This window comes from Pygocentrus nattereri, chromosome 18 (assembly GCF_015220715.1).
Source record: "Pygocentrus nattereri isolate fPygNat1 chromosome 18, fPygNat1.pri, whole genome shotgun sequence".
Taxonomy (NCBI): domain Eukaryota; kingdom Metazoa; phylum Chordata; class Actinopteri; order Characiformes; family Serrasalmidae; genus Pygocentrus; species Pygocentrus nattereri.
In genome coordinates this window covers 10,639,857-10,656,484 of record NC_051228.1, presented here as the reverse complement: position 1 = coordinate 10,656,484, position 16,628 = coordinate 10,639,857, and the positions used below count along the sequence as shown (strand labels likewise).

The 16,628-nt window shown below is 40.1% G+C and overlaps 1 protein-coding gene across 3 annotated transcripts in view; it reads right to left on the bottom strand.

Annotated features, from left to right (window-relative positions):
- cntnap3 (contactin associated protein family member 3) overlaps positions 1-16,628 on the bottom strand; it is a 212,306-nt gene that overhangs the window by 43,872 nt on the left and 151,806 nt on the right. For all 3 annotated transcript variants that reach the window (XM_017681680.2, XM_017681681.2, XM_017681682.2), the window contains 3 exons: positions 3,982-4,101; positions 1,970-2,167; positions 70-226 (listed from right to left, as the gene is read on the bottom strand). In XM_017681680.2, coding sequence (XP_017537169.2) covers positions 70-226; positions 1,970-2,167; positions 3,982-4,101 — 475 coding nt within the window. The remainder of the gene's footprint in view (positions 1-69; positions 227-1,969; positions 2,168-3,981; positions 4,102-16,628) is intronic.

The window sequence follows — 16,628 nt, the reverse complement described above, 5'->3', positions numbered from 1 at the left end:
GTAGCATATTGATGGGAAATATAATGAAACATAAAATGTGGCAAAAGCACTGAAATGCAGGTTCAGTACCAGCTGTCGAGGTCTCCATCGCAGTTGCAGAAATGCTCTGGGTCCACACAATCCTCCTGCAAGCCGCATGCACACTGCTGGCTGCCTGGCCTTGCCCCTCCCCAGTAAGTGTGGGCTTCCCCTGACCGGCCCACCCACCAGGTGAACGGAGCCCCCTCTGCAAGATCCATAATGCATCAAAGCAAGTTACTTTAATAAGACCCATAAGAGCCCTGCTAGCAAGCAGGAGCCCCCAGCTGCTCTTTCAGTTAACCCCTAGATGTCAGAAATTATTACTGGTGATATAGATTTCTGCACATTAAATAATTCATATGTAATTACATTACTACACAACTGATCACTTTAATATTATATATTTACATGTACATATTCTTTCAATCATCCAATGATTTACTTCAATCTGATGTAAAAGAAGCCAAACTGAAGCCAAAATGTACTTTGCTAAGTTTTAGCTTGTTGTCCAGTCCTCTACACAATAATGGCCTATTCACACTGAGTACGTTGTTTTTGGACAACAAACATGGATATGATTTTTAATGTTGTGATTTCGCTTCATGCCCAATTTTTTTTGGTCAAAACACTCTGAAAACACTTGAAAGATGAATGGATTTTCCTTGAGTAGCAGTATTAATTCATCGCTTTCTTTAAGCACTTCAACTAAACAACACACACACTGGGTTCACTCCATTCTACAATGGAGACAACAACATGGAGAGTTCCACTGAACATTTTGATGCACATTTGTTTGGGCTGCAACTCCAAACTATATTAAATATAATTATGTATAATAATATGTGTTCATTTTTTAAAAACTTGTTCATTTTTACTCCGTGAGTAGGCCAACATGATCATTTGAAGACTACACTTACAAGACATTCTGCTTCCTAGCAGTAACATTAGCCATTTGTCTTCCTTCTGCATTCGCCCCACCTTCAAGTTACATCATCATTTTCCTGCCTTTACTCCTAAAAATCTCACTTTACAGACTACTGTGGTGCTGTTTGGCATGTTTGTAATAGATGCTAGCAATGTTTACATTTATCATGTTGGCCAGAGTGTTTCTATAATTATCTGCAAAACAGCAAATCCACTGGAAACACCAATACTCAGATCAATGTCTCATGAGCCATTTGTGGACATGACTGACCATTAGAAATGGGCAAATGCATATACAAGCTATAAAACGACTCTTCTGGACAAACAGCCTTGGCTTGAAGCCTCCAAGCCCAGCAGATCTGTGTTTTTTTTTCTTTTCTAAAAACACTTGGAAAGAGATTGGCATTGATTTGTCTGCCCCATCACTCGTCTGCTCACATCCATCCATCTAAACCTGCCCGTCTAGGTTTTAAGTGACCTGCTGGCTCCTTCTCTTTTCTCTTCATTTGGCATTTGGGAACATTATTTATTTATGTCTGACAGTTTTTTTTTTCCCAGCTCATCAGCATCCTCAGTAATGAGACAAGTAATGGACGTCGTGCTCGGGTGTCTCCTGTTTATTCAGGGGGCACGAGAACTGTTATCAAGTGGCTCCGACCTTTAATAGGCCACATACGTAACCGCCCATGACTAAAACCCACACAAAAACAAACAAACAATAAACAGCACTTTAGCAGTACAGTAAAACGAATAATCCACCCTAAAGGTGACTTTTCCCCAGCTTAATGCACTGTGACATGAAGTAACTACTAATAATAAAAGAAGTCAGGAGAGAACAAAAAAGGAGAAAATGAAAAAATCTGCCAAATTAGTTTGCGAAAAAAAAAGCATAATCAATTTCTGCTGTCTGTTAAGCTCCATGAGAGTGGTGGGTTCAAGTGTAGACAGTGTGGGGTTTTTAATAAGCCTGACCTTTTTATAAGGAGAAGAAGGGGGATCGATACTCTCAATAAAAAGGGCTTACCTGGTGTATTTAAGAGGCGTGACTTTTTGCAGTGGTAGGAGAGTTCCTGCTCGCAGTGCTCAGCTTGGCTAATTATAGCCCCGAGCTGCTCGGTGTCGGCGGAATAGTTAAAGTAGGCTAAATGCTGATTCGTCCCTGAGGATGTTCTTAATTTGGTGAGCTCCGTGTTATTGTGTTGGATCACCATCCACGCTTTATCTGTGGGGAGAGTTTTGCGGGGAGAGACAGAGGGGAATCATTAGACATAATTATGTAAATGATAACGAGGCTGGAATGACGCAGGGGAGAAAGAAGATGAGACGTTTCCGATAAAAGCGCTGCCCAGGACGCCCCGGGGGCCGGGACACCACAAAGCGACCTTTATTTTTGACAAGCTGCGGACAACGACATCATTTCCTAAATTGCACCACTCCACCGTCTGCTATAGAGGATAGCATTGGTAACAGGCTGTTGTCTGTTCTGTACTCACTTGAATTTTTTTCTCTTTCGTTTGATAAATTTTACCCTCACTGATGTCGATCAGCTAAAGACATGTTTGCTTCTTTATTTTTATACTGGAGCTTTGAGGCCACTAAGTAATAAGCGATACTTTTTAAATCCCACAAACAGGGAAATTTCACCTCCGCATTTAACCCATCCGTGAAGTGAAACACCACATACACTATAGTGAATACACACACACTAGGGGGCAGTGAGCAGCCCTATCCACGGTGCCCGGGAAGCAATTAGGGGTTAGGTGTCTTGCTCAAGGACACCTCAGTCATGTGCTGTCAGCACTGGGGATTGAACCAGCGACTTTCCGGTCACAGGGCCAGTTCTCTAACTTCCAGCCCACAACTGCCCCCTAATGTAGCTCAAATCTCATTTGTCCATTTTATCAGCACCACTTACTATACAGATGCACTTTGTAGAGTTGTACAGTTACAGACTGTAGTCCATCTGTTTCTCTGATACTTTGTTAGCCCCATTTTACCCTGTTCTTCAGTGGTCAGGACCATCACAAAGCAGGTATTATTTAAGTGGTGGATCATTCTCAGCACTGCAGTAACACTGACATGGTGGTGGTGCGTTAGTGTGCCTTCTGCTGGATTGAGTGGATCAGACGCAGCAGTGCTGCTGGCATTTTTAAAGTGTCCACTTACTGTATTACACGTTTACCTTGTTCGTCCAACTTTTGGATTTAAAGTAAGACACCAGTGGCTTATCTGTTAGTGCACAGTTTGTATTGGTCATCCTCTAGTCCTTCATCAGTGGTCACAGGACACGGTTGGCTGGATGGTTTTGGTGGACTATCATCAGTCCAGCAGTGACACTGAGGGGTTTAAAAACTCGAGCACCACTGCTGTGTAATTCCTGGCCACGTCATTAAGTTCACCTCCATGTTTCTACACTCACTGTCCATTTTATCAGCTCCATATTTCATATAGGTGCACTTTGTAGGTCTACAATTGCAGACTGTAGTCCATCTGTCCCCGTGCTCTTGCTATGTGTGAATGGTCCCTGTGTTCATGGATACACTTTTGTCCATAATAGCTATATTAGCCTTTAGTTAAAACTGAGAAAGCAAACCAGGCTTGTCTTACATGATCAACTCCCTTTAGGGTTTTTGTATTTTTACCCAACTTTTCCACCAATTTAGTCATTGCCAATTCCTGCCCGCTGAGTAGGCCTCCATGAATGCATATACAGCTACCGAGCTATGAAAGTGAAGACTAGCATGTGCTTCCTCTGAGACTCATGAAGCATCACCGAGTCTTTTCTGCTGCTAAAACATAATTGCATGAGCTAATGATGGTGAAGGGGGGGGACCACCCTTCCCACCCGTGTGTTCAGTTATGCTCGTTTGGACACCTGGCCATGGATTCATCAAACTCGGTAAGGGAAAATTCCAATTTCTCTCCACACTGCCACACTGCTGATGCCACAGCTGAAAGGTAAGCTGATGCAAGTTAAAATAATGACTTTTCAGTGACTGGAACCACCTTCTTTATGGTGCGTCATACAACATTTACCTGACATGTTGCAGTAGATTAGCTGGGGCTTGATGGGTCCGCTTCCATCCATGTCTACGTAGTAGTACCCTGAAGTGTTCCCTCTGTGCTTGTATGCTTCACACGACGGCTCGTAGATGGCTGGTAAAGATGGGAAAACAAGTTACTTCTGAGAGCGCTTGACAAATGAACAGCACAGAGACGGACACAGAAGCACTCTCACCGCAAAATGTAACAGTTGCCGCTCTGTATGAAAATGTATGTGGGAGCAGAGATAATGAAGTGTGACAGTCCTCATTAGGCACTCTAGGTGTAGTCTGCTTTTTATAGAGCCAACGGCTTGATACGTGTCAGACTTAAAACCATATGAATTCCGAATGGGAGGTATAGGCATCTTTGCTAACACAGCATTAATTTTTTATGCCTGCTATGTGTAAAAACATGAGCTTGGCAGCCACAGGGTCAGCCCTTCAAACACAACTTCTACATTCACAACGTATACTGTGCTAACCTGTTTGCATGCATAGCAGCGCGTACACTGAGTTTGTTCAGCGTAAGGCTTCACTTTACTCTGCTGAACTTAGATTTGGACTCTACATGACTTGGCTCAGTGTTGCCCTTCATGACCTTAACCGAATTCTCGTTTCATACACATTAGAACTGTTCTACAGTGTTGAATTATTGAATATGTACATCTGCTATAGACTACTTGGGTGAGATTAGAAACTTCTATTAGAAACACCTACCATGTGCTTTCATTACATGGCCACTTTAGTAGAAGCACCTGTCTTGTTCTTCCATTTACTGGCCAATTTATTAGATACACCTGCCTTGTACTTCTACTCACTGGCCACTTAATGAGAAACAACTACCTTGTACGTCTACTCACTGGCCAATTTATTAGAAACACCTGCCTTGTACTTCCACTCACTGGCCAATTTATTAGAAACACCTGCCTTGTACTTCCACTCACTGGCCACTTAATTAGAAACACCTACTTTGTACTTCCACTCACTGGCCACTTAATAGGAAAGACCATCCTTGTACTTCCACTCATTGGCCACTTTATTAGAAACACCATCCTTGTACTTCTACTCACTGGCCACTTTATTAGAAACACCATCCTTGAACTTCTACTCACTGGCCACTTTATTAGAAACACCATCCTTGTACTTCTACTCACTGGCCAATTTATTAGAAATACCTGCCTTGTACTTCCACTCACTGGCCAATTTATTAGAAACACCTGCCTTGTACTTCCACTCACTGGCCAATTTATTAGAAACACCTGCCTTGTACTTCCACTCACTGGCCAATTTATTAGAAACACCTGCCTTGTACTTCTACTCACTGGTCACATAATTTGAAACCCCTACCTTGCACGTCCACTTACTGGCCACTTTATTAAAAATACCTACTATGTGCTTCTACTCACTGGCCACTTAATTAGAAACACCATCCTTGTACTTCTACTCACTGGCCACTTTATTAGAAACAACTACCTTGTACTTCCACTCATTGGCCACTTTATTAGAAACACCATCCTTGTACTTCTACTCACTGGTCACAAAATTTGAAACCCCTACCTTGCACGTCCACTTACTGGCCACTTAATTAGAAACACCATCCTTGTACTTCTACTCACTGGTCACATAATTTGAAACCCCTACCTTGCACGTCCACTTACTGGCCACTTAAATAGAAACACCATCCTTGTACTTCTACTTACTGGTCACATAATTTGAAACCACTACCTTGCACGTCCACTTACTGGCCACTTAATTAGAAACACAATCCTTGTACTTCTACTCACTGGCCACTTAATTAGAAACCCCTACCTTGCACGTCCACTTAATGGCCACTTTATTAAAAATACCTACTATGTGCTTCCACTCACTGGTCACTTCATGAGCTACTCCTACCTTAATTGTCCAATACAAAGCTGGTAAAAACATATTTCAAAACAAAACTGTCTGTTTTTTTTATCAAAATGCCATGTTCGTTTATGCTCGTATGGTGTTGTATACCAGTTGCTAAACAGAGCTGCTAAACAGAGCCCCCACCCTCAGACTGTAACTGATCCATATCTCACATGATTGCCTGTGTCACTGCAGAGAGGGGAATCTGTTGGTACTGAGTGTCAGAAAGTCACACATCATTCTTTTTAAGTATACTTAAGACAGCCTGTTGTGCGGTACCTCAGTTTTGTTTCTTTCTTTTTGTCTTTAGATATATGCACAGGCTCACATGAGCTGAAGCCCAGGGATCCCGAGTAATTCAGGGCATCCGATGGGCCTTCTAAAGGTTAAAAAAAAAAAAGTAATGGGATATATATATTTCCCATTTTCATTGGGTAAGTCAGTGGTAGGCTCAGGCAGTGGAGGGCACAAATTATGAATTTGTAAAGATTTGTGAAATTTGATTAGTTGTCTGTGAGTGCTGTCTCTCTATTACGGCCAATCGATACACTCTCCGCCAAACCCCGCCTTCTTTTCTCAGCCCTCCAACTGTTGCTACCCCTTAAGCCTCCAGCTTGTTTTCTGCGCGTCAGTGTTTGAATTTGAAGCTCAAGTTGTTGCTAAAAGATATATGTTTAACAGTGAGATTGTCCTGTAAAGTATGTCATTTTCTACCCACCTAAAGCCAAAAAATCATCAGTTTTCAATGCTCTTTTACTACAAAAGCAGAAACAGGCTTTGTGAAAATGTCTAAGCAAATGTCTGTTACTTCACTGCATCTTAGCTCAGAAATGGCCAGACCATGAACATTTTTCATGGTCACTGTGGCAGTATGTGTTTGGCTTTGATTATCAGGATTTGGTTTTTTAAGTCTGCTGTGTTTACTTTGGCTAGTTGTCTGGGCAGCTGTGTCTGTGGTGAGTGGACATGTGCTTCGTAGTGAAGGGTGCTGCAGTGCTGGGTTTTCAAACATTTATATAAATTGGTGGATTTACCACATTTAGTATCAGTTAACAAACTCTTCCTCAAGCTCGCTGTATTTGAGCTAAAAGGTATGAGTGAGGCTGAAACTGGCTTCTTATTTGCCATCCGAATTTTCCGTTCCACCTGAAATGGTGCAGGAGTTACAGGTGCCAGAATAAAGCTACCACTGCTAGCATTTCCTGTCTTTAATATATGATCTTATGTACCCACTGAGATCCAGCACACGACTGTCTTCATAATATAAGTTCTGTTGTGTGAATCTTTAGTACTGTGAGTGAAATAAAGCAGCTTTAATTATAACCATCTTCTTGGCAGTTCTTGGCAGAGAATTCAAGATGGAATAGAATGAAGAATGTTAATTATGATTAAGGTGTGTGCGCAAAATCACAAAAAAACCTCATATGAATAAAGTAATTGAATGCTATATGAAATCTGTTTAATTCTGTATGCATGAGTCGAAACCATATCAACAGACAGATTTTGATTATTATCGCTAATAGGGCTCCATGACAACCTGGTCACGAGCCCAGAATTGCAATTAAAGTCGAGAATGATACATTTATAGGATAATGTGCCAAGACTGTGTACTCACACTGTTTCTGAACATATTCCACACTCTGGCAGTGTTGCTGTATAGAAAAACACTGTCAGCGTGAGTAAGAGGGTCAAATCTGATTAGGAGAATGTGTTATGTTTCATTACTCCTGACCACCAGGGGGCAGCAGCAAGGCTTTAGTACTGGATGATCTTGGCACCCTTACAGGTTAGGCCTTTATAGCAGGTGAGAGGAACTGTCACTGCAGGAAAGCAAGATAAGCCATCCACACAATGAATGTGCTAACACAGTAAGCATGGAAGTAACACAGGATGTTGTTGGAAGTAGTGACTGTAGAATGCAGATCAGGAATGAAAGGGGTAACGTCAGAGCTCTTCATTTGCAATGAAACGGTCTTTTACAGCACTACAACAACAAACGGAATAGGCAACTTAACATTCATTTGGAGACATTGGGCCTCCTCCAAAAATGTCATTTTATGGGGTGGAGCTGGCGAATGAGAAGCGACTTCAGCCTCATTAAATAGTTGAATGTTGAGAGATGTTTTACGTGAAACTGATCTACTTTGGAGGGAAAGGGGAGGAAAGCAGCTATAGCTAAAGCAAAGTAAGTTGTGTTTTTGTATTTATTTATATTTTCTTTAGCCTTTAGGACATTAACACACACTGAGACATACCGAGGACATTAAATGTTGTGCCTCCCAAGGTGGTTTGATTTTGTTGAAAGGATAAAATGGCTCTTCTTAACATATGGGTTGTGACTCCGAACCTGACCTGGCTTTCACTTTCCACCAAGTTCTGCCTTTTGCATTCCGTCAACATCACATTATCAATTAAAATACAGAAAAACAATTTTCGTCCTCTATTTCTGTAATTTTCATAGTAATTTGTATGTACAACTTTGAATTGTCAAGTAATCTGAGCTCTGTGTAAAAGTAGGGGGAGTCATAAGAACAGAAGTCTAGCTACACAGATGACGATAACAGTGGGATATAGACGAATAAAACAGCCGTTACTCTTATCTGTCTAGTTAACACACCTGGTTACTGAAACATTAGCTTTGAGAAGTGCACTGTTTATTGTCTTGGCTCAGGAAACTCAAGTTGGAAAACCAACTTAAGTCAGTCTTCTTAAGTCCATTTGAAAGCATTAGGCAAGGCAAGGCAAGTTTATTTATATAGCACCTTTCATACACAACGGTCATTCAAAGTGCTTTACAAATGAAAAAATACAGAAAAATGTAATTAATGTAAATAAAATAAAATGTATGTAAATTAAAAAAATTTTAAAAACATAATTAAAACAATAGATTTAAAAGAAGTTAATCAAATTTAAAAGAAGGAGATAAAAAATTAGAATAAAAATAAGAAACATGATTAAAACAATAGATATAAAGAAGTTAAATGAATGAGGATAAGAGTGCCGTTACAGGATAAAAGTGGATTAAACTGAGCTAAAGGCCTGCTCAAACATGAAGGTTTTCATTCTGGATTTAAAAGTGTCTAGTGTTGGGGCTCTTCTAATGCTCTCTGTCAATTGGTTCCATTTCAGAGCAGCGTAGTAGCTAAATGCCGCCTCTCCGTGTTTAGTTTTTACCTTAGGCTGCACTAACTGACCAGTTCCTGATGATCTGAGAGTTCTGCCCGGCTCATATTGCTGGAGCACATCTAATAAATATACTGGTCCTGCACCATTAAGACATTTATAGACCAGTAATAGTACCTTAAAGTCTATCCTGTAACATACTGGTATCCAGTGTAGGGATTTAGTAGTGATAACTCTGGCAGCTGCGTTTTGAATCAGCTGAAGCTGTTTGATTGTCTTTTTTGGGAGTCCAGTTAGGAGCCCATTACAGTAATCCTACTAGAAACAAAGGCGTGGATGTGTTTCTCCAGGTCTGCTTATCCAGAAAATCTCTGATTTTGTTGATGTTTTTGAGGTGATAGAAAGCTGATTTGGTGACAGCTTTGACATGACTGTTAAAAGTGAGATCAGAGTCCATTTGTACACCAAGGTTACGTACTAGTTCTTTAGATTTTAGGCCTCTCGAATCTAGATAGGAAGCTAGTCTGTGTCTTTCATTGCTATTCCCAAATAAAATAATCTCTGTTTTATCTTTATTCAACTGCAGAAAGTTGTTTCATCCATTTGTTTATGTGCTCAAGGCATTTGCACAGTGAATCTAGGGGACCGTAGTCATTTGGGCAGAGAGCCATGTAGATCTGCATTACTGGCACTTTGACAGATTTGAGGAATTTGTAACTGTTTTGGTTGAGTTGCATGTGAGTTGCATAAAGGTTTACTTCTCCTGATTCTTTTGTTTTCAAAAAACATGGCTGTTGTCATGTGAGCTAGAAGAAAAAGTGTTTGGTTCAAAAGTTATTAGTCCATCACACTTGATTTAAGTAGGGGTTGATGAGCTACACAAGCAGACGTTAAATCAACACTTTGTCACTACGTCACTACTTATTGTATTAATACTGTTTTCATTTACTGTAGTATTTTCAGATCAAATAAGCATGTAATGTCCAATTAAATCGTTTTTAAAGTTTAGAGTAATATTATAACTCAAACCATACTCTTGCTTTGCTTCCAGTTTGTTTACCTTGCCTAAGAGTATGCTAAATATCCAAACAAGTTATAAATTATATTTTCTTTTCACGATAAACATGATTTGCCATTAAATGAGTCACCCATGGTGAAAAACACCACCCTCCTGTGGTCAGGAGTCATGATGCGGAACACTGGTCACAAAAGCTGTCTACCTGGAGAAAATCCCAGGGATCACTTTAGAGAACGCACATGTTACTAATGACTAACTGACTTTGTACACAATGGCCACCTGTTCCTAACATCTTACAAGCTAAACCACTGAGACACCGTCACCATCTATAAATCAAACCTGTGCACAATCAACAGTGTCTCTCTCAATTTCTTTCAAATGTCCTATTTAACTGGCCTGGAATGCTGTAATATGGGGCAGGACCTTATTACTGAGCAGCATTAATAATGGAAAGGGAGATGTAATTACTGAGACATGTAGGAAGCAAGCGCTGGAGAACAGGACCAGGCTTTGTCATAGCTAATTAAAATCTGGGATCAAAATTAGGCTAAAGTGCGATATGCACCAGATGTCACCTACTACGCCATGTGAAAATACGCGTGAGCTGGAAACTGTAGATCTTTTAAATAGAAAAGATACATCAATGACACAAAACTGACACCTTAATCATGAAAACTGTCTGCATAATGAAGAAGAAGTTAAATTAAATCTGAGAATTTTTCCAGAACTGTTGTTATAAGTCTGCTGTAAACTCTTACAGCCAACGGGCTATAAGTTACTATTACTCAGAATGCAGCTTTTAATGTTTCCTACAATTTTCCTTTTAGAGTACATTACTGTTCATCAAGTGTCTGTAAATTAATGTAGATTGATAGCAACTTATCATAACCAAAATAGAGTAAAATACTGTTGTTTTCTACAGTACAATACTGTCAACATGTTACCAATAACTTACCATGTTTTAAATTACAGTGATTTACTATGATTTTGTCTGCTCTGTTAAAATACAGTATATTATCATATACTGGGCACACAACAAACCAGTTTTCATTCTGAGGCATCTAATAAAGTCAAGGCACAACATTCAATGTGACATACATGAGCTCACTTATTTCAGGAAACCTGGGCATATGTATCTTTATGCATCAGTCTGCTGCACCTGCACACTTTCATATACAGCTCAAACCCTACTGACATGTCCACCTACACCAGTCTGCACTGCTCATGTACATTAATATCATGCACCTGATAGCCCTAAACACCGTTATACTTGCAGGACCAATGTAGAGATATGACTTCACCTGTCTACACCACGTTCCTAAACATTAGACATTTACACTTACCAGCAACCAGTGCATATTCAGGCATATTCAGTTTCAACCCTATTGTCCTAACAATGCCGTGTATCGACCAGAAACAAGAACGCCTATGGTGTCATTCAAAAAGAAAATTATTGCATTTATTGTTTCACCCGAAAAATACGCAAAAACACTTCAGTGCTGTGGTCTCCAGCAACATCCCATACCCAAAACCTTATTATTGCCAGTGTTTTGCAATTTAATTGTGATTGAACGGGCTTCAGCGAGTTTCAGCCATGGTAAACTGGAAACAGGAGGGTGCTGGGAATTTTAATTTTATTTGAGGCAATTGTGATGTTTTATTAAAAGAAAAAAGAAAAAAAAAGGAACACACAACAGACATGGGAGACCTGAGACCTGTCTCACAAAGTATGCTCATCTAAATCAGGGTTCTTGACTAAGCTTCCCAAACCTATTATTATTATTATTATTATTACTATTACTTATATTTAAGCAACCCTGACGGAGAAGCGGCTTAGAGAATGGATGGATGGATGGATATTTAAGCAAGAGTTATGGAGAATCATCACAGCTTTGATTTGGTCATAGGCATGACCCGAAGGCAACTGCCATAGTGGCGATGACACATGACTTTGAGAGTTCTACTGCTTTTATACAGCAGTTAAATAAAGTAAGAAATGAATAAACTGGGCCGTGAATGTTTTAATGTTCGCAGTTCCTTCCCCGATTATGGTCCCTAACAAGCAGCTTGTTGCTACGCCAGAGTAACGAGCTCCGCCCACTCGCTGCACAGCCGGCAGCTGGTTCTCCAGTTCCACACAGACCAGCTGGGAATTTAGTGTAGTCTCATCTTTAGAGTCTGAACAAATCGGCTGTCGTTCGAATGATCTTAAGTGTTCGTTTTCTGTTTGTGCGGAAAGTAAAAGTAAAAATGTTTGAATGGCTTGAGCGTCTCATATCAAAGCCATTGGATTGCAACGGTGTCTTAGCGGAGTGATATTGTTTGTGAAATAACAGCACGGTTACAACTCCTCTCAACCAATCAGCCTGCGTGGCTGGAACTAACTGTTGTATAATATACTTTATACTATATACACAATGTGTAGCTAAAGCTAGCAGGCTTCTTATTTGAAAGTTTTGTTCAACCTTAAATGCAGCCACAGTTACATGTTAATGCTGCTCATTTTAAGGTGGAATGGAAAATTTTAATAAGCAGCTTTAATGTAGAAAGAGGACTTTAGCCTCACTGGGAAACCAGTCTCGTCTCAGCAGGTCGTTGAGCACTCAGGCCACTCTGAATGGCCAAAGCAAATAACTTGTTCAACAGGGATGTTTATAGCGCAGCTCTCAGTTTATTTAATAATGAGATGTAGCCTTAAAGTTCACATTTTTTGTTTACTTTTACATAGATATTGCACTTTTGTTTACGTTCTTTTTATTAATTTTATGTCTTCTAAGATGTTGTATTGTTACAACATTGGGAATTACTTCCCAAAAAAAGAAAACGCTTATGTTATAATAGCATTTGTTTTCTAATTCTGTATCGAAAATGTCGTATGATGCAGAAATGATCGCAGAACAAAACCTTATATCGCCAAAATGGTCATTTTAAGCCATTTCTTTTAGTCCACTCATCATCAAATTTACACACAATATAAAGAACAACAGACATTTTCAAAATATGTCAAAAACAAAAATGGAGATACAAGGTTTTGTTCTGACAGCAGCAAAATACCCCAAATAAACTTCATAAATACATGACAGACACGTTATGTTGTACATTCAGTCACTATATGGCCACTATTTTTAGGTGCCCTGTAAAGTTAATGGCTCATGCTGACTGGTCTTGTTTGTACACAACTGTGCCGTGTTTCCTTGGCCTCATGAATGACCAAGTTTTGACCAACGGGCAGATGCTGCGGAATGATATTTTATATATGTTCATTTCGACATTATGCAAACATTTACAGATGTAAATACATAAAAACGAAGCAGCTCGTCTGAATGTTTTCAGGAAATTAAAACTAATGAATATGTAAACTTACGTTCTCTTTTTGCATTGCTCAGACACCCAAAACTCGAGTCTATAAGCTGCCTCTAAAAGAGGCTGTGCCTTCCCACTCCCCACTTCTTTCCAAACCTATTTATCGCTGATTGTCAGAAAGAACTGATTAACCTTCCAATATTTCAAGGAGAGCTGTAGGCATAAGCCGTCTTTGGGGTGACACTGACTAAGCAGTCTTTTACAGAGAGAGGACCGTGCACTGAAGGCGGTCTCACTTTTTTGCTTAAGCTGGGTTTGAAATGCTTGCATAAACAGTTTTTACAAACACATTTCTCAGTGCATATTAAACAACAGCTAATACCTTCCCTTCATTCTAAAATAGATCAGTCGCCAGTATTAGATTACAGGATTTAAACAGGATTTAGACTCCAGTACAGTTAGCCAACCAATATTAGGGTAGGCTTTGTGATTATACTGTTGCATATTGACTGGTGAGTCACTAGGCTGCCCTGATTAAAGTCAACATGAATAAGAAATCAGTGCATTTTACTTCCATTTTGAGTCATATTTTTTGAAATACCATATCAGGGAGGGTCTCAACTACCTCAGCATTTTTTTTGAGGTGGGAAGGGGTGGTTAATTAGACTTTATACACATCTGTAGTCTCTGTGTTGTGAGTCAGACTCGTGTCTCTGGTCTCTGAGGTGGGAGTCCAATTCAGGTCTTGAGACTGATGTTCGAGTCAGAGTGGAGTCTCAAATCTATGAGGTGTGTTTTGGAGTTTGAAGTCTCTAAAGTGCGAGTCTGTCGAATCTCAAGTCTCTGAGATGTGAGTCAGAGTCAAGTCTCAATTCTTTGAGGTGCGAGTCAGAAACGTGTTTTAAGTCTCTGGGGTGCAAGTCTGAGTTGAGTCTTGAGTCTCGGACGTACGAGTCAGAATCATGTCAAGTCTCTGAGGTTCGAGTCAAAGTCAGGTCTTAAGTTTCTGAGGTGCGAGTTGGAGTAAAGTCTCAAGTTTCTGAGGTATAAATGAGTTAAGCCTCAAGTCTCTGAGGTGCCAGTCAGAATCGAGTTTCGAGTCTCTGAGATGCAAGTCAGCGTCAAGTCTCAAGTCTCTAAGGTGCGAATCCTAGTGAAGTCTCATGTCTTTAGGGTGCAAGTCTGAGTCAAGTCTTCAGTGTCTGATGTGCGAGTCCAAGCCAGGTCTCTGAGGAGTCTTTAGTAGAGAAATTGAGTCTTGTTCTTAACCGCATCTGTCAGAACTGAGTCTCTGACGTGTGAGTCAGAATCCAGTCTCGAGACTCTGAGGTGCCAGTGAGATTCGAGTCTCTGAGTTGTAAGAATCAAGTCTCGAGTCTCTGAGGTGCGAGTCAGAATTGAGTCTCCAGTCTGAGGTACGAGTCAGATTTGAGTCTCAAATCTCTGAATTGCAAGTTGGAGTGAAGTCTCAAGTCTCTGAAGTGTGAGTTAGATTTGAGGCGCGAGTCTGTGAGGTGTCCAAGGTGGTGTTATTTTCTTCCTCTGTGAGTGGTCATACTGTTTTCGCTGGTCGGTGTATATCATGGTGTGGTGTGTATGTTGCTGCTGTCAGAACAAAACCTTGTATCTCCCTTTCTGCGGAATGGGAAAATGCCTGTTGGTCTTCACATTGTGTGTAAATTCCATGATGAGTGTTATCTTTTTGGAGAGATGAGGTTTTGTCCCGACAATGTTTATATTGCAATAAAAACATTTTAGATACTAAAGTAAATCCTATTCTTGTAGATTAACAGGGGCTTATTATTCTGAGATGTTTTAACCATTTTAACCACATATGTCCCCAATAAACCGGCCTGTAAGACTCATTTTCTACTGTTTGGTTAGTCACTTTAATTACTGATGTCTTTCACACTCTACTCACTTCTCTATTTGTTAGTTTTGCCCTCTCCCCTCCAAAGTTTAAAACCAGTCTTTTGACTGGCAGTGCTTTTGTTAAAAAATCTAATTACACAGTCAAGACGGTGAAGCCTCCTCCTATCATTTTCTCACTTTTAAGCAACTCAAGTGTGAAAGTGTTAAACACTGGAGAGATTTTGTTTGAGTGGCATGTGCTTAATTTCACCCCCAAACCTGTTCCGTGCAATTTATGACAGAACTGGCGGCGAGGAAAAAATAAGGCTTTTCACATCATTAGAGACTGTCACATTCCATATCAATGGCGAGGCTTTGTCAACCAGCCGGGCCTTTGCGGTTACCACTGAATCACTGATAAACGTTTGACCTTGGGTCACACTTTTTTTGTTTGGGTCCTAATTTGTGGTGCGCACAAAAAAAAAAAACACTTTCTCTCAGCAGTTCTGTCCTTGACTTTGTGCCTAGAATGAATATTTTGTGTGATGTGTGTCAGTTAAAGTGAAGCCAGACAAGTCAGACGAGATGTTGGGTGTCTGAAGTTATTTCGTTTGGCGCTGGAGCCACGAGGCTGTAGCTAACAAGTCATTTAAGCTTCTATACATTTGCTTGAATGTGTTGTTAACTAATCTTAATTGGATTTGCTCATGTGGTTTCTGACGCTGTATTACATACTGCTATCAATAAAACTGGATCCAAGCATGTCATACAGCTAAAACTGGGAGTAGGAAGCCTCGAGGCCTAAATGTTGTCTGTACTTGTTTACTTTTTCATATAGTGTTGGAAACAAGTCCAAGTAGTCTAGAAACTACTTTAATTTGACTTTAATAGGGTTTTAAAAGGGTTTTTAATCATATAGCGAATGGTTAACAAAGTCTTTCAGGGTGGTTTAATGTGAAACGCTCCATTTTAGAGAAACGTACTGAGAATTTAGTGCTAGTAATAGGAACCAGCAAGAGCAAGAAAAAATACCCTTTCCTGTGCCACTACCACACTGTCGGGCTGAGCGTGCTCCCAGCACGTTTACATCTGAAATCACTTAAAGTTTTTACCTTGTTAGTTGTTGTCTTTGGTTGTTTTAAGCACAATCCATTGCATCCTATTGTAGTGACGTTTGCTGCCTCTAAGTGCTGTCTAACGTTTGCATTACCTACTGAGCCCTACTGGTGACATCCTGTAGAAATAAAAAAGAAGTCATCTCGTTCCCATGCCTTTCTAAGTCGTGGCCATACATTAGGATCTCGTTCCCATGCGTTAATAAGGCGTGGCCACGCATTATTTTAATTTCTACATGATGTCACCAGCGGGGCTCCGTACATTACTGTATAGAAATCAATGAACCAATTATATCTTTACATGTCTGCAGCCTATAAATAGCTTCTTGTTAAAATAAT